This window comes from Vulpes lagopus, chromosome 12 (assembly GCF_018345385.1).
Source record: "Vulpes lagopus strain Blue_001 chromosome 12, ASM1834538v1, whole genome shotgun sequence".
In the NCBI taxonomy this organism is placed as follows: domain Eukaryota; kingdom Metazoa; phylum Chordata; class Mammalia; order Carnivora; family Canidae; genus Vulpes; species Vulpes lagopus.
This window is the reverse complement of record NC_054835.1, coordinates 60,668,932-60,685,201: the sequence shown is the minus strand read 5'-3', so window position 1 is coordinate 60,685,201 and position 16,270 is coordinate 60,668,932. Positions and strand designations below refer to the sequence as shown.

Sequence of the window (16,270 nt, the reverse complement as noted above, 5' to 3'; positions counted from 1 at the left end):
CGGCGAGCACGGGAGGAAGCCAGCACCGCGGCCCGTGTGACACTAACCCGGCCTCTCCAGAAGACGAGCCGAGGACCCCCGGGAGGGAACTGGGCCACCAGAGCATCAGCTGCACCTTGGGAACCGTACACCACACCCTTATGTCACCTCCTCCAAAAACACACACTCGTACGCGTCATTGCTCGAGAACGCCCAGCTGCTCCCACATATTGCCCAAGCCCGCGCGCCATCCACACCCCCCGTCACGGGCTCAGCCATCGGCCACGTGCGCTACCTGGAGGCTGAGAGACACAGTGGACGGCACGGAGGGCCGAGAAGGGGGAAACACTTGGAATCACTCGGATCCTGGGTGGGCACGCGTGTGCATGTGCACGGGGTGAACGCGGTGCTGCGTGAACAAGCGTGCGCTACAAGGTGCTGGACTGGGGGGACGGGCACAAAAGTGTGTGTTCTGGATGTGAAAGAAAGCAGAGACTTCTCCAGAGGTGAGGGAGACGGAGAGACCCTCCAACGGTGACAAAAGAGGTAAAGTCAGAAGGAGAAACAGAAGAACCAGGACAGTGGATAAGCGGTCAGAGAGGAACCCAGATGTGACCCCTGGGAGGACCCCGTCACCGAAGGGCCCCTGGGACTGCCAGCATCCACGACCGATGGCTGCACAGGAAGAGACGGACAGACGCCAGCCACCTGAGCTCTCGTCGAGCTCGGACCCGGCGACAGCAGACCAAGGGGGAGACACACGCCCGGAACCAGCGCCCGGTGCACAGCGCTCCCCGAGCAGCAGAGTCTGCACAGAGGCCACGTGCAGAGCCCGGGGTGGGGCTCAGCAGACGGCGGCAGGCCAGTGGGAGCCGGGCCACGCGGCAGCTGAGGGGATCGGCAGCAGGAGGAGCCCTTGAGGGCTATTAGGGACACGAGTGACAGAACTAGGTCACCAAGCAGACGCAGACAAGGAGGCAGTAGGAGAAGCAAAACGGAGCTGACTGTGTGGGCGGCAGCGGTTCACGGAGCTAGGAGGCAGCAAGGAGGCAGTTTGCTCTGAGGGCTCCTAAGTTAGAAGAGGTCCTATGGCAGGAATGTGCAAGTTACTGGAAAGCAAAATACGACAAATGGGGTTCCGAGAAGGGTGCACGGGACCGCAGATGTCAGAAACCCACCAAGGAAACTTCCAGCAGCAAGACAGGCCAACAGCTCCTGTCGTGTCCCAACAGGAGCAGCCCCGCGTTCACGCGCTGACGTCAAAGGGGCTTCAGCAACCAGCCACCGGCGGACGAGGGACAGGCCGGGCGACAGCAGAACTCAGGAACGCGGGACGCCAGGACACAAGCAAAGGCTCCACGTGACTCTGTCCACACCGGTTCCAGAAAAGGCAGACTCCGGGCCCGGGAGGCGAGTCCAGGTGCCAGGGCCGGGGCACGCGGGGCCGTCGGGGCCAGGGGGCACGTCCTGCGTGACCATACGGTGCGGCCCACTCATGGCCAAAACTCACATTTTAAGTTGGGGACTCTTCCTATATAGAAATTATGTGTAAAATAGTCGTATAAAATAACAATCGGACAAAAATAAACGTGACTTTTTTAAAGGTTTACTCTCAGGAGTACACAGGCTGACATCCTGGATACTAAAATTATATCATGGTCATCTACTTTGAAGATGAGCTGTGCAGGACAATAATTCCACTGCTTGGATTGCAGCCACCATACTGCTGGGGAGCAGAGAACGCAGAGAAGGGCCTTATAGATGTCATGGAGATCTAAGGCAATCCTTTTTGGCTTTCTGAAGTTGACTTTGTGGTACTGGGGTCAGAATGTTTTCATCTCTTGACAAATCCTTTACAGAAATAATTTAGTTATCGCTCTTAGCTTAAGAAGTACCCCCAGAGGGATCCCTGGGTGGTGCAGCGGTTTGGTGCCTGCCTTTGGCCCAGGGCACGATCCTGGAGACCCGGGATCAAGTCCCACGTCAGGCTCCTGGTGCATGGAGCCTGCTTCTCCCTCTGCCTGTGTCTCTGCCTCTCTCTCTCTCTCTCTCTCTCTCTCTCTGTATGACTATCATAAAAAAAAAAGTAAGCAAAAAAAAAGAGACAAAAAGAAAACATTTGCAGACCGTTTATCTGAAAAGGGGCTCGTATCCAGAATAGGTAAAGAATTCTGAAATTCTCAACAGGAAGAAAACTAACCCAATAAACAGGCAAAAATTTTATCAAAGGAGCCCCTGAAAGACGCTCCAAGTCCTCAGTTGTGAGGAAAACAGCAGCGAGCCTCCTGCCCGCCCGCCAGAACGGCTGTGACGGGAGCACGGGGAACGGGAGCACAGGGAATGGGAGCACGGGCCACCGGGAGCACAGGCCGCCGGGGAGCACGAGGAACGGGAGCACAGGGAACGGGAGCACGGGCCACCGGGAGCAGAGGCCGCCGGGAGCACGGGGAACGGGAGCACCGGGAACGGGAGCACGGGGAACGGGAGCGCAGTCCTGGAAATCTGCCCACGGGCTCCTAACAGCTGGGCTCCAGCTGTTCCAGGCCCAGGCGCCCGGCAAGCAGAGCACTTGTCCACAGACAGGCATGCGCGTGGCGTCAGTGCTGCGCCCTGTGGAGCGGCCAGACCCGGAGGCACCCAGCGGCCCCTGCCCGGGCGGACGGGCCGATGCGCCGTATCCGCAGCGGAGCGCTGGGCCGCAGGACAAACCCTCAACACGCAGTGAGTGACGGGAGCAGCACGGAGCGCGTTCCGTGGGGCCCACGCACCACCTAGGAAGGCAAAGCACCCCAGCGGCCGGCAGGCCAGGGCCACTGGGGGAGGCCGGGACCTGGGTGCCCCGCCCCGGCGTGCTGACACATCAGAACGTGACATGGGCAGGGTCCCCGCACCCAGGATGGTAACGAAGCTGCCCAAGTGAACGCGAAGGTGGCGGGCCTGGGGGCACGGCCCACCAACAGCCTCCGCGGGCCGCCGGTCCAGCCTGTGCAGAGCTCTCATCTCCAGAGGAACCCCGGCCGACCCCCGCCCCTGGGGGACCCGACCCCCCCTTCCAGCTGCCGAAGTGCAGGCCCGTCCAACCACGTCCCACGACCTGGGACGATGCAAACCCTCGCGTTGGCTCCGAGGCCCCGCACGATGCCTAAGCTGGGCCCTGCTGGCCCTGGACCGTCTCCCGGGCTGCCCCCCTCAGCACAGGCCCCCCCCCGCACCCCTCCCCCAGTCCAGGCGGACAGCAGGACCCTGGGTGTGCGCCCTGCCCTGGCCCCAGGGACCCCGTCCCACGACCACTGAACTGTGTCCTCACCGACTGCCCCTCGTCCACACTAAGACGCCAAAGGCGCCATCAGAACACACCTGGCACAGGATTGAGTTTTGCCAAACATCTCTATGCCACGCAGACAACTGTGACATCGAAGTCTTAGATCAGCTTAGAAACCCCAGCGACGGGGAAAACACAGCAAGGCTAAAAACTGGGCATTAATGTTACCCAAGAAGCTCCAGGAAAAGGGGTAAATTCTCCACATTAAAATATATGTTCAACTACCAACAAAGAAAACAGGATGACGGCAGGAAAGAACTGGTTAAGGCCCAGGAGGCCACTAGACGTCCAGACGAGACGGAAAGGACGCTAAAAACAGGGAGTTTAGTCAAAGCGTCTTTGAGAAAGAGGGCAAACGCTACATTTTTAAAAAACTCTGTGCGTGGTCATGGAGAAATGTAATTTCTGCATGGTCTGCCCGGGTGCGCAGAGAATCTCTCCCGAGGACGGAGAGTGGTTCACGCGTGTCCGAGGCAACAAAGCAGAGCAGGACGCCATTCCCGCGTGGGCGCCGCGCCAGGACTCAGGCAGCGAGGCCACGGAGCCCACAGGACCCGTGTGACGACGCTACGTATTAACCCCGGACCTGGTTTCTCTAACTCTTCTTACTCGTGTCTCAGAAACAACCCAGAGACCTTCAACTTGGGAAACGTGATTTTACTGGAAAGAAAAAAACAGGACAGACACACGGTCCCTTCTAAGCCGCGTCGGCCTGGCTGGCGGCCGCAGGAAGCAGGGAGCACGGAGGCGGCGCCCACACAGCAGGACGGGCTGGGAGGAGGCGAGGAGCAGACACAGCTCATCCCAGAGCTGCGGCCTAGACACGCACCCCCCCCCAGAAGGCCGCCCAGACCTGCCCACGCCCCTTGTCCCTTTGGATCAGTTTGCGTTTTCTAGGGTTTTACATAAAAAGAATCCCGCACTAGGCACCCGGCCTCATCAGCAGGAAACACAAATTTCGGTCACATAAATTACATTTACTCTTGGTGGACTTTCCAGGGGGAAGAGAGAAAATTGTGGAGGCTTTTCTGACATCGGCATCACAGGGAAATATTACATTTTTTGACAAACATTAGAAACTTACCTTATAACCAGGAAACAGTTAGCCCTGTTGCCAACAGCAAAGTAGTCCGCTGCGGTCAAAATGTCGATTCCATGGGGGAAAGTGCCCTAATCACAGAGTCAAGAGGAAGAAGAGCACAGAAATGACACAAGTGAGGGGAGGCCTTTCTAGGGGAACCGCCGCCACACCCACACCCACACCCGCCCACGCCCACACCCACGCCAGGCACGCTGGGGACCAACAGCACACGGCTCCCTGGTGGCCCATCTCATGCTGGACACTGCGCTACTATGACGTGAACCACTCAAAAATATTGAATTTTTTTTTTCAAGCAACTCAAACGTTTTCAACTTTAAAATGTTTTAAGAGACTCTCTTTACACCCACACCGTAAAAAATAAAAATAAAAAATCAGGTTTCAACAGTGAGGCCCATCTCGTTCGATGGGGTGTCCCGGACACTGCGTGTCTTTCGAGCAGGTTTGCAGGACCCTGCACACGGGTGTGTCGGCGCCGCGTGTGCACTTCAAGTCTGCGTGTGACATTCTGGGAATTCTCGCCAACACGCCGCCACCACCACCCATCCCGTCGGGGAGCTTGCGTGCCCTCCCCCGAGTGTCCCTCTTTGCTTCGGCGGGTTCCCGTCCTTCCTCTGCAACGTTCCCCCCGAGCCGCAGGACACTGCCGCGGGCAGGGCTGGCACCCTGGCCCCCACCAGGCTCCACCTCCTTCAAAGTCCGTGTCTCTTAGCCAGCTGCCCGGCTCCCCCACGCCCGTGCTGCGTGCATGCTGCTCACGGGAAACATCGTGCAGGGGGGTGGGGAGGCCGAGGGGACACCCCCTGGAACACTGGCTCCTGGCTGGTCCTCCAAACCTAGACCGTGGTTAGAGGCCTTTCCTCTCCCCGATGGTCCATCCAACCTGAGTGTCCCCCCACCAAATGGGACACGGGAACGGCCCAGAGCCCCAAGCACCCTGAGCCCGGGACAGGCCTGGCTCTCCCCCAGCGGCTGGAAGCCAGGGGTGGGGAGATGCCTCCTTCCCCTGGGCTCTGGGCTCTGACGCTGGGGTGTCCGGAGCCCCTCGGCTCAGCTTCCAGCGGGTTCCCTGGCTACAACGCCTGCCCACCTACCCCCTATGCTTCCAAGTTCCTTCCCGTCCAGCCCCCTCCTTGGCCCGAGCAGCACTCTTTCAGGAGCTCTCCACACTGGCGGCCCCGACACCCCAAAGCCTGTTCTCTTCTGAGGTGGGCCGTCTCTTCCTAGGGAGTCTCTATCATTTATGTGTCCAGGGCCCCCCCAAGTGGCACCAAGGACACTGGTCTCAGCCACCTTCGAGCCAGGGAAGAAAGGGAGAGACCCTGAGGAGACAGGTGCTGGAGGACGACCAAACCACTGCCGCCCTGCAGGGAGCTGGGGAAGCCAGCCTGGACGGCCGCCCGGGGCCCATTGTGGGATCACCTCCCACCAAGAACCACATGTCGTCTCCCCTGCAGAAGCAGGTCAGCCCTCACCCTGGCCCCTGGGAGCACGACAATGGAACCAGGAGACTGTGGACCCGCGTGCAGGACCCTCACGGTGGGCACAGGGGGCGCCTGCAGGCATTCTCCTCCCAAACACCCCAACGTCAAGTCTTCCCTCGCAGAAGCCTGCCCTTCCTCAAGGGGCTCCCCTCGGGGCCTGCAGCCTGACTTCTGACCCCCAAGACGCCCATCACCGTCTCCCCCTGTCCCCCACCCAGCCCCGTCTGCTGATGGCCTTGCCCACAGTGCACATCCCTCCAGCCCAGTGCTTCCTGCCGGGGCTTTGACCAGAGCTCAGCTCAGTGTTCCCCCAACGTGACCTGCTCCCGTCTACTCTTCCCCAGGTCAGCCACACGTCCCAGCGTAGCCACCGGCATACACGGTGTGAATGACCCGGTGACAAGGGCCACACCACCCAGCCAAGGCTGACCAGCCAGGAGAGGCTGGGGCCTGGGGGCACGACGGTGCTGGGGAGCACACGGAGAGGCCACAGGATCAGCGGCTTCCGGAAGCTGGCTCCGACACAACACAGCATGGGCAGGATCATGCCTCCGTCCCTCAGAAGCCGGGCTCCTCCTCCCACATCCCTCCCGCCCCACAGGCAACTGCTAAAATCGGGTGGCAACGCATAAGGCGCTGACCTGACGTGGGTGTGCGTGAAATCACTTACACGTTTGGGTTTCCCATAAAACACAGCACTGTTTAAAACTTGTGTCGACTCTCCTGGATGTCATCCCGAGTGGGTCTGTGACCAGACGGCACCGAGTCAACACAAGCTCATCCTAGGTAAATTCCGTACCCACATCCGACAGTGCGAGGAGATACCAAGTCTGTAGCTTTCAGTATTTCTACTGCTAAAGCGACAGGAAGTTTTAGGAATGAAGATTTCAAGAAGTAGCCATACCTGTCTTCCCACATTCTCCTGGAAAGCGGCCTAAGGAGAAGAAGAACAAACAGAGCAGGTGAGTTAGGTTTGCACTTTGCTAAACATCAGGAGAGAAATTCAAAACAAATGCCATGCAGCACAAATGACCCATGGCTTTATTTTTTTAGATAAAAGTCTGCATTGTTAGCCGATCAGAGCGCCAAGGGTAGCTGTCATTCTGTCTCTAGGTCCTGGTGCTTTTTCAAACCACTAATCAAGTTTATAAAATCAGACACATCCTGAAAAGTGCCCTTTGGAAGTGGACGCTGAGCTGCTCGCAGCAGCCGAATCCAAGCTCCAGACAGAGGCGTGAGAACGGAGTCCAACATGGAACCCTTGTCCTGGGAACTCGGGGCAGCAGCTCGCAACCCCACCCCACCCCCGGGGCCTGCCCCAGGGCCCTCACGGACAAGCCCCCGACACAGGCCCAGAGCTCCAAATATTCACTTAAACCCAATAAAGTGTCTTTAGGCGCTTACTGGACAAAGCCCGTTGACTTCCCCAGTAGTTCCCGTCCCGTGTCTCCGCCTGCCCTGGGACGTGTGACAGCCAGGCCAGGCCCCTGGTGGTGACAACAGGCAGCACCTCCTTCCCGTCAACCACCCAGCCGGTGCCCAGAGCAGCAGGGCTCAGAAACCAGGGCGGCCCCGGGGGAGCACCCTGCCGGCGGACGCGGCCACTTCCCCGGAGCCGAGCCTCTGGGGCCGATTCCCGCTGCACGCACAGGGTGCCGCCAGGGAGCACACGCAGGGGTGCGGAAGGGACTGGAGACCCAGAGGTCGCGGGCAGGTCCCACGGAGGATCAGAACCGGGGTCGTCCCCAGGCACCAGCAGACGGGCTCTTCACCCACGGCCCTCCCGCGGCTTTCAAACCAGGAGAGAGACCCGATTTTCACCTGGTAGCATGTTGAGCCTTTTGCAACAAATTTATTAAAGAAATTAAGAAACCAACCAAAAGGCAACGGAAATAAGATATAACGTCGATTTATGTAACAAGCAAAATTTAGGAACACATTTACCAGTTTGATGATATCAAAAAGGCAAAAAATAATACAAGATTTATGTGGAAACACAGAGCCCTGGAACAGATGCAGCAGCCCTGAAGAAGAGGGGAAGGACCGCGGGCCCCAGCACGGGTGAGGCCAGCACGTGGGCGCAGGAGACAGGCACCGCAGGGTGCAGCACGACAGAAAAGCAGAGAACCTCACCTCTGGGACGGAGGGCAGGCCCTGAATTCTGAGAGGGGGCACCAAACCACGGCCCGGTAAGAAAGAACTGACAAACGGGTCACACCGAACATTAAGACTCCTGCTCTGGGGATCCCGGGTGGCTCAGCGGTTTGGCGCCCGCCTTTGGCCCAGGGCGCGATCCTGGAGACCCGGGATCGAGTCTCACGTCGGGCTCCCTGCATGGAGCCTGCTCCTCCCTCTGCCTGTGGCTCTGCCTCTCTCTGTGTGTGTGTGACTATCATGAATAAATAAATAAAGTCTAAAAAAAAAAAAAAAAAAAAAAGGACTCCTGCTCTGTGCAGCACCGTGTCCTGGGGACAGAAGCCACAGTCCGGGAGCAGGGCCCGCGGGCCACGTGCCAGCGAGGGCAGCACCTCGCTTCGGGAGCAGAACCACCCACACTCGGCCCTGCACACGCCAGCCAGTGAGGAAACAGGCCAAAGGCTCCAAGAGATGGTGCGAGGAAGCGAGGCACAGACCATGGAGAGGTGCTCGCCACCAGAGGAAGGCAACAGGACGGCGCGGGAGGCATCACCGCACCCCGATGGGACCACACGGCGACCCCACAGAGGCTGGCAGGGCCGCGGGGGACGGGATCCCCAACAGGCGGTGGGAAGGTGCGGCGGCGAGCCTCCAGGGGCTACACGGGCACCCACCGTCCACCTGCCACACCACTCCCAGCGTTCGGCCAAGAGAAAGAAGTTATGTCCACGCAAAAGCCCGGACACAACTGTTCACGGCAGCTTAATTTTTTTTTTTTAAGATTTTATTTATTTACTCACGAGAGACACAGAGAGAGGCAGAGACACTGGCAGAGGGAGAAGCAGGCTCCACCCTGGGAGCCCGACGAGGGACTCGATCCTGGGACCCCGGGGTCACGCCCTGAGCTGCCGGCCCAGCCAGAGCCCGGGTGGACCCGCGGGGAACCGCCAGCCCGAAGGGTCACTTGCGGCAGGACTTCCTCCTTGCAACACGGAGCGGAAAGGCAGCCAGTAGGACCACAGGGGCTGAGGGGCCGCACACCGCTCAGCTAACTGGGCTTCGAGGAGATTCCGTGTAACTGTGATGAACCAGGCCCCCAGCCCCCGGCCCCCCTGGCCCCCAGCCCCCCAGCCCCCAGCCGCCGACCCCCAGCCCCCAGCGCCCGTGCCGCTGGCTCTGCTCCAACAGAGCGGCAAGCACTAACAGCTCCGTAAGGGTGAGCGGTTGCAGATTCGCTAACGTGCCGGTTACCCCGTAGGCCCCCTCCCGGCCTGCGTGAGGACGGCAGCTCGAGGCCCGGCGGGGGCAGGGGGCCCCGGGTGGCTGGCAGCGCACAGGCCCAGGCCCTCCTGACCTCGGCGAGGGGCGCCCCTTACCCCGGCACCGAGGGCGTGAGACCTGAGCACAAACAGGCGCCGGAGGGGGCACAGCAAGCCTTGGTCTGAGCTCCACAGTAAGAGAACTCCACGTTGTCACCTCCTCGGTCCCAGGTGTCCAAGCGCGCCCCCAACACGTGCCCCTGACCCTCAGCTTTCATTCGGAACCTGCTGGGTCGGCCGGCGTACCGGGATGACGCCCAACACAGAGAATCCCCTGCACATTTTGAAGGATTATAGTCCTAACTTGAAAAACAAGAGGACTTCTGTGGGTTTTCTCGCCTCTTTCTCGGGGTTTATAAAGGCAGCACTGCTTTGATTTTACCACTGCTTCCCATTAAAATGCTGGCTTTACGGTAAACAAAAAAAGAAAATGTAAAAGCTACTTTCTAACTCCAGATTTCACAAAAAATCATCATCGTGTTTGAAAGCATGAATATGTTCCTGGGTGACCATCAGGGCAGAGACGTGAAGGCCCCTCACGGAGTCACGGGACTCCTGACGCTCCAGAAACAGAACTGCATCAACACAGAGGAAACTAGCTCTGCTGGCAAACTTCCCCTGTAGAGAAAATTCTGAAGGGCCAGAGCCCAGGACCTCCTGTGTCACACTGTCTCAGGGTGCAGAGGGCAGGCAGGCACGTTCAGGGGCAGCGGATGCTCCGCCCGAGCTCCCGCACGCGAGGCAGGGCCCGCGGCCAGGCACCTGTGCTGCCGGGGACACGGGACAGCGCACAGGGGAGCACCCGCGGCTGCACCTGACGACTCCCGATGGAGAAGTCCCTTCACTAGAAAAACACACGGGCTAAGGGAAGTGAGTTAGGAACGTGCCTGCGAAGAAACAAAACAGGCCCAGATGGGTTCACCGGTGATTCCCAGCAAACATTTGAAGTAGAAACAAAGTAAGAGCCAGCTTTATTTTTAGAGACTTTATTCATTTAAGAGAGCAAGTAGGGCAGCCCGGGGGAGCTCAGCGGTGGAGCGCCTGCCTTCAGCCCAGGGCGTGATCCCAGGGTCCTGGGATCGAGTCCCATATCGGGCTCCCCGCAAGGAGCCTGCTTCTCCCTCTGCCTGTGTCTCTGCCTCTCTCTGTGTCTCTCATGAATAAGTAAATAAAAAAAAAAAAAGCAAGCGAGAGCAAGTGAGCTCCATCCCAGGACCCCAGGGTCATGACCTGAGCCACCCAGAGCAATCTTTTAAGACTTCTACAAAATACAAGAAGTAGAAACACTCACGATTCCCTCCGTGGGGCCAGATTACCCTGATTCCAAAGCCACACAGAAACGTCCCTTACAAACAGACTCAAAACTCCAGCAAACTGTGTGCAGCAGCACGGGAAAGAGGACAGGACAAGTGGGATTTCTCCTGGGAATGCAAGGTTGGCTCAATACCTGCAAAATCGATGAGCAGGACACAACATATTGACAGAAAAAAAGCACAAAACCACACGAGCATCTCACAATCAAACATCCACTCGGGATGTACCCAAACACCACAAAACCCTTCACAACAGGCCAGCAGAACCTCTCGACCTGCTAGAGCCTGTTTACAAAGGCTTTCCAGTTGATGGTGAAAGCCGGCATATCCCCGGACGGACGCCAAGGCGGCCCCCGCGGCCCCCACGTCGGCTCAGCACGGTGCCTGCCCCCCTGCACCAGCACACTTAGGCAAGAAAAAGAAATAAAAGGCATCGAGACTGGAAAGGAAACAGTAAAGTCTTCTTCAACTTTTCTTTTCCTCACAGACGACAAGATCCTGCACGTGGAGCCACAAGGAGCCCACACGCACCAGGAGTGAGGTGAAGGCCCTGCCGTGCCCCACTGACCACCCCGCCTCGGAGCCGCCAGCCCCACAGGAACCGCAAGGAAACACCCAGGAACTGGGTCCCCCAGGCCCGCAGGTGGTGCCAGGGGCCCTGGGAAGCACGGCCTTGAAAACAGAACCCCGGGCGTGGGTACGGAAGACACAGCCGCAGCCGAGTTCCCCTCTCAGGGACTGGGCACATGGGTCCCTCGCCTGGGTGGCCCCACCCCTGCCCCCACCTGCGCCAGGTACTTCCCTGGCTCCCAGCCACTCCAGCCTGCACCGTGTCAGCTTGAGTGTGACACGAACAATCCCCAAACGTGTCCCCAGAGCAGGTGGGAGCAGGTGGGAGCAGACCCAGCACGACACGGATCCTCCAAATCCCACATTCCCAGCAGACCCTCACCTGCCCAAGGCCGTCTGAGCGCACCTAGGTGTCCCGGCATCGAGTGGTAGCTGTCACCTCTGACCCAGCCTGACCCAAGGGGAGCTGCTGGCCTGCGCCCTCTCTCACCAGTCAGTCTCCTCCGCGGCCACACAGGGTGCTTGCTCTCAGTCCTTCTAGCAGACACCCCCTGTGCCTCCTCTGTCTCACCAACTCCCACGGGCTCCAGCTGGACCAGGCTGAGGGGCACAGATGCCTCGTCCTCCCTCCCTCCAGCACCTGGAAGTGTGGCTGCTGCCCATGGGGGACCTAGAATCAGCTTCAGCCCCCAAGTATGTGGGCAGAGCCGTCTGGAGCAAGGCCCTCCTAGGCTCACCATCCTGTCCCCTGTCCCACCTCTGGGCCCAGAAGACCTGGCTCCCCGTGGTGCGGCGGGGGCCCCCAGGGCAAGGCGGGCAGCTCTCCCCATGCCCCAGCTCAGGGCCGCCAATCCACCCAGAGGACACACTCAGGTCCCCTACGACACAGGGCTCACCGAATCCCTCCCAGGCCCCCGCGCCTCTCGGGCCAGACCCTCCTCCTGCAAAGACCGGAGCTCAGCCAGGACCAGGGCCCTCCTGGCTTCACCCCCTGGTCTCCCCCATCGTCCTCAGAGCACGGCCTTTCTGCCCATGTCCATCCCCCCCTTCCTGACACGGAGGCCCCTCCACCACCAGGCTCGGCAGCTGAAGGTACGCCTGGTCCCTCAGCGCCCACAGCAGCCCACGTGTGAGCCTGACCTACGCGACTGACCAACAGCAACACAGCCCTGTGTGCAGCCGGGACACGGCCATGGACACCACCAGCAAGTGTGCCAGGGACATGACCTGGCAGCCGTCGTGTCTGCCAGCATCTGCAGGAACCCCCGAAGCAGAGCTCAGGGCCACAGCCCAGCTCCAGGGAGGAGCAGCGGGACGTCGTGCAGACTCCTGGTCAGTGCCCCTCGAAGCAACGGCGCAGCCTCCTGAGAGCTCTTCGCACACAGAATCCGCCCCGAGCATGACCAGGCCCGGGGGAGACACTGGTGTTTGAATGCAGGAAGGCCCGCTGGGGCCGCCAGGCACGTCGGCGAGGCCCCAGGCCCAGCACGCCCGCGTGGGGCTGAGCGGACCGCTGCTTGGCAACATGCCTCCTGAAGCTCCGAGGCACCTGCCCCGCTGTCATGTTCAGATCACAGCCGGAACCCATGGTCTTCTCCTTGAGCCTGGTCGTCAGGCACTGTCCCGTCACCCACGACGCTCAGATGGCGGCACTTCTCGGCCGGCGGTGCCGCATGTAATCCCGACCCGCCTCGCAGGTTAAAGGGCAGCCCCTTCTCCCGGAAACTGGGAGGAGGGTGCACTGGCGCTGCGCCCGTGGCTGCCCGGGCACCGCACCCGGCAGCGAGCAGGAGTGTGTGGCCTGCTGAGCAGAGAAGGGCACGGGCTGGACCCGCCCACACCATCAAGCAAAGGAACAAAACAGGAAAACTCACAGAGGCTGCTCTCCTGCAGTTTATGTTTCGGTCAAACACCGTGGCAATCACCAGGGCGCTGTGAAAAAGAGAGGAAAATAGTTAAAAGGAAGTCTGTAAAAGGACACAGACCCTGCCGCATGACTGGGGAGCCAGCGTCTGCTCAGCGTCCCCGCGCGGCGAGCTCCCAGCACCCCAGGGCCTGCCCCCGGTCACCTGAGTGCCAGCAAGGTCACAGGGAGGACACCTGCTGTACACAGGGGCCTCGGAGAGAACGTGCTCAGCCTGGGGGGGGGGGGCAACAGGCAGGGCTGGCATGGACACGGACACAGACCTCGGCCCCCACACCCCAGGATGGACGGTGACACGGGGCGTGCGCAGGCAGCCGGGGACACCTAGGCCTTCCCCCTTCTCGGAAACCCAACCAAGTGCAAAACACAGCTATCGGGGGGACGCCAGGTCCTCCAGATGCCGTGCCCACCCCACCAACCCAACCACCTCGGCGAAAAGGAAGCCTCTCCAAGCTCATAACATTCATCAGGCTTCGCTTAAGCCCCTCTTCATGAGATCATCGCACTTAATTATCACTGATAAAGCAGAAAGCACTCATTTGACTCTGTGTGGCTTTATTAACAGAAAACAAAGGATTTGGGCAGAGGGGAGACGGCGCTGTTTCTAAGGATGACTCGAGAACCTGCAGCTCCCATGAGCCCAGAGAAAACGCCCTTAGAAAGGGGTATTTCGGACACACGGAGGCCACCTCCCAGCGACACGGCCCGTCAGCTGGGGCCTGACGCGACCCACTCCTATTTCTACATCTCAGTCCTCTTCCTCCTCCAAATACGTGGGTCGTCCCATCGGCACATCCACAGTTCCCGCTCGCCAGCCTGGACAGCGACCCGTGGGCCCGACAATCCCTCCGGCTGCCGCACGTCCGTCCGTCCCCCCCCATGCAGCTGTCGGGGTGCTGGGTCCTGCACCGTGCACCTGCCCCCCCGGCCGGCAGCAAGCAGTGCGGGAGGCAGGTGCCACTGGGGGGGCTGCCCTCGTCACGGGGGCCCGAGGGACGGCCGCAGGCCCGGGCAGCCTCCAGAAGCCGGCGTGGGCCGCGTTCTCCTGGAGCCTCCGGGGGACCCGCCCGGCCCACTCCCCGGTCCTAGCCCACCGAGGCCCGCGTCCCACGAGTGACCCCCGCCCCGCTCCGAGAAACCCCCCCACTAGGAGGGCCCAGCAGGCAGCGCCAATCACGGGGACCGGGTGAAGCTACGCGCAGTCCGCCACACGGAAGGAGCGCGTCGGGTGGGTCTCTACAGACCTTCCAGAATCGGGAACACCAGGGCCCGGAACCAGTCTGGTGGTGGCCAGGGGTCGGGGCGGCTGACGACCAAGGGCAGGATGGGGGACTTGGGAAGACACAGCCACGGTTTGGGACTGTACCTGTCGCAGCCAACTCGGAGTCTGCCAAACCCCGAACGGTACACGGCGGGAGGGAACCTGAGTGCCGCCACGGAAACGAGCCACTAGAAGGGGGCCCCCAACGGCCACGGGAACGCGCCTGCCTTACGCAGCAGCACGCAGAGGGCCAGCCCGGGGCCCTGGACGGGGCAGTGCTCCTCCCAGGCTGGGGGCAAGCGGCTCGCGGCCCCACACACGGCGGAGGACTCACGCGAGGAGCCCGAGAGCCGGGGGGCAGCCAGGTGGGCGGGGGGCCGGCCGGCATCGCAGCGTCCACACGGACACGGGCACTTTGGCCGGAGGTGCCCGGGCTGGTGCCTGTGTACTGGATGGACTGAGAGCAGGGTCCAGGGCTCTGATCTCAGCACGAACCCCAGAGCAGCTGACCTCAGGGCTGGGGCAAAGGAACAAAAAGCAGCCTGGAGAATCTCGTCACTCTAGAAAACAGAAAAATATTTAAAGAAATAAAATTCTGAGTCTCGCTGAAAGGACACAGCAGCCAACGTGAAACCACTGCCTCGGCCAAAGGCAGAGCCATCTGAGAGGCACAACCAGCAAGTGTCAGACGACAGGCCCGAGGGTAAATGATCCTGCCCGCGTCCAGACATCAGCAGACCACGCGCGGGTAGAAAGGGGACAGGAAACCCCCTTTCCTTACGGGAGGAGGGCGGAGAGAGCCGCTGCTGGCCACCGCGCGCCTCCGCAGGCAAGACCCACAGACGGGCAGACGGGTGCCCTCGGCGGCGGCCAGAGCGGGGACAGACGGGGACACGCAGCAGCACAGAGGGAGGCCAGGGACCGAGGGCAGCCTCCCCGATGCGGGGTCTGGGGTGGGCCCTGTGACCCTTTCCCACGGCGGGCGGCTGGGGAAGGGCCCACGGGAGCTTCTCCTACTCTTCTAAAAACTCTAAGTCTCAAGTTGCTTCAGAATTAAAATTGTGAAAAGTAACTACACCTCCGAAGATTTCAGTGTCTGGGGTCCTTTCACCGGTGAAGCTAAAAATAAATTCGCCAAAACTCTTACCAGAGCTTACTCCCTTTCTCCTCTATACTCCTGACCCCAAACTATACCCGAAATGAGATTTAAATAATACTGAGCTTAAAAGTGAAGAAAAGTCACCTCCTCCTTCACCTACTGGCTTCTGTTAATATTAGAATTATAAAAGTGATGGCGACGTGTTCACGTCATGTCTCAGTAACTAAAAATTACACGACTGCCATTCTTTGGTTTAAGATTTTATTAATTCATGAGAGACACAGAGACAGAGAGAGAAGCAGAGACACAGGCCGAGGGAGAAGCAGGTCCGTGCAGGGAGCCCGACGCAGGACTCGATCCCGGGACCCCGGGTCACGCCCTGGGCCGAAGGCGGCGCCCAGCCGCTGAGCCCCCGGGCCGCCCTACATGGCCACCATTCCTAATGAAAACACGTGCAGTGTGTATCTTCAACATATTCTCAGAATTAACGGAAATTTCGCCACCACGTGTATGTTCGACTAGAGCTGCTTGCCGTAATCCGCAAGATCGTGAGCGTTCTAGGAAAAGATACTGACCAAGAATTTCCGCTTTAAGATCTGACCCAAGAAAAATGCAGACTTCCAACTGCACCGGCTCTGGGGCCAGCCGACACTATCAAAAGTCTGTATTTTATATTGAGTTCTTGACATTTCCTGTCAATCTATTTGTCCTAAACCGTAACTTTTAAGTTCTGGAAGACTGAGCAGAGAAACGGACAAATGCAG

At 59.9% G+C, this 16,270-nt stretch overlaps 1 protein-coding gene across 1 annotated transcript in view; it reads right to left on the bottom strand.

Annotated features, from left to right (window-relative positions):
• TBCD (tubulin folding cofactor D) overlaps positions 1 to 16,270 on the bottom strand; it is a 138,819-nt gene that overhangs the window by 35,657 nt on the left and 86,892 nt on the right. The window contains exons 15-17 of the mRNA XM_041725698.1: positions 13,097 to 13,154; positions 6,789 to 6,818; positions 4,386 to 4,471 (exon numbers count right to left, since the gene is read on the bottom strand). Of these exons, the coding sequence (XP_041581632.1) occupies positions 4,386 to 4,471; positions 6,789 to 6,818; positions 13,097 to 13,154 (174 nt within the window). The remainder of the gene's footprint in view (positions 1 to 4,385; positions 4,472 to 6,788; positions 6,819 to 13,096; positions 13,155 to 16,270) is intronic.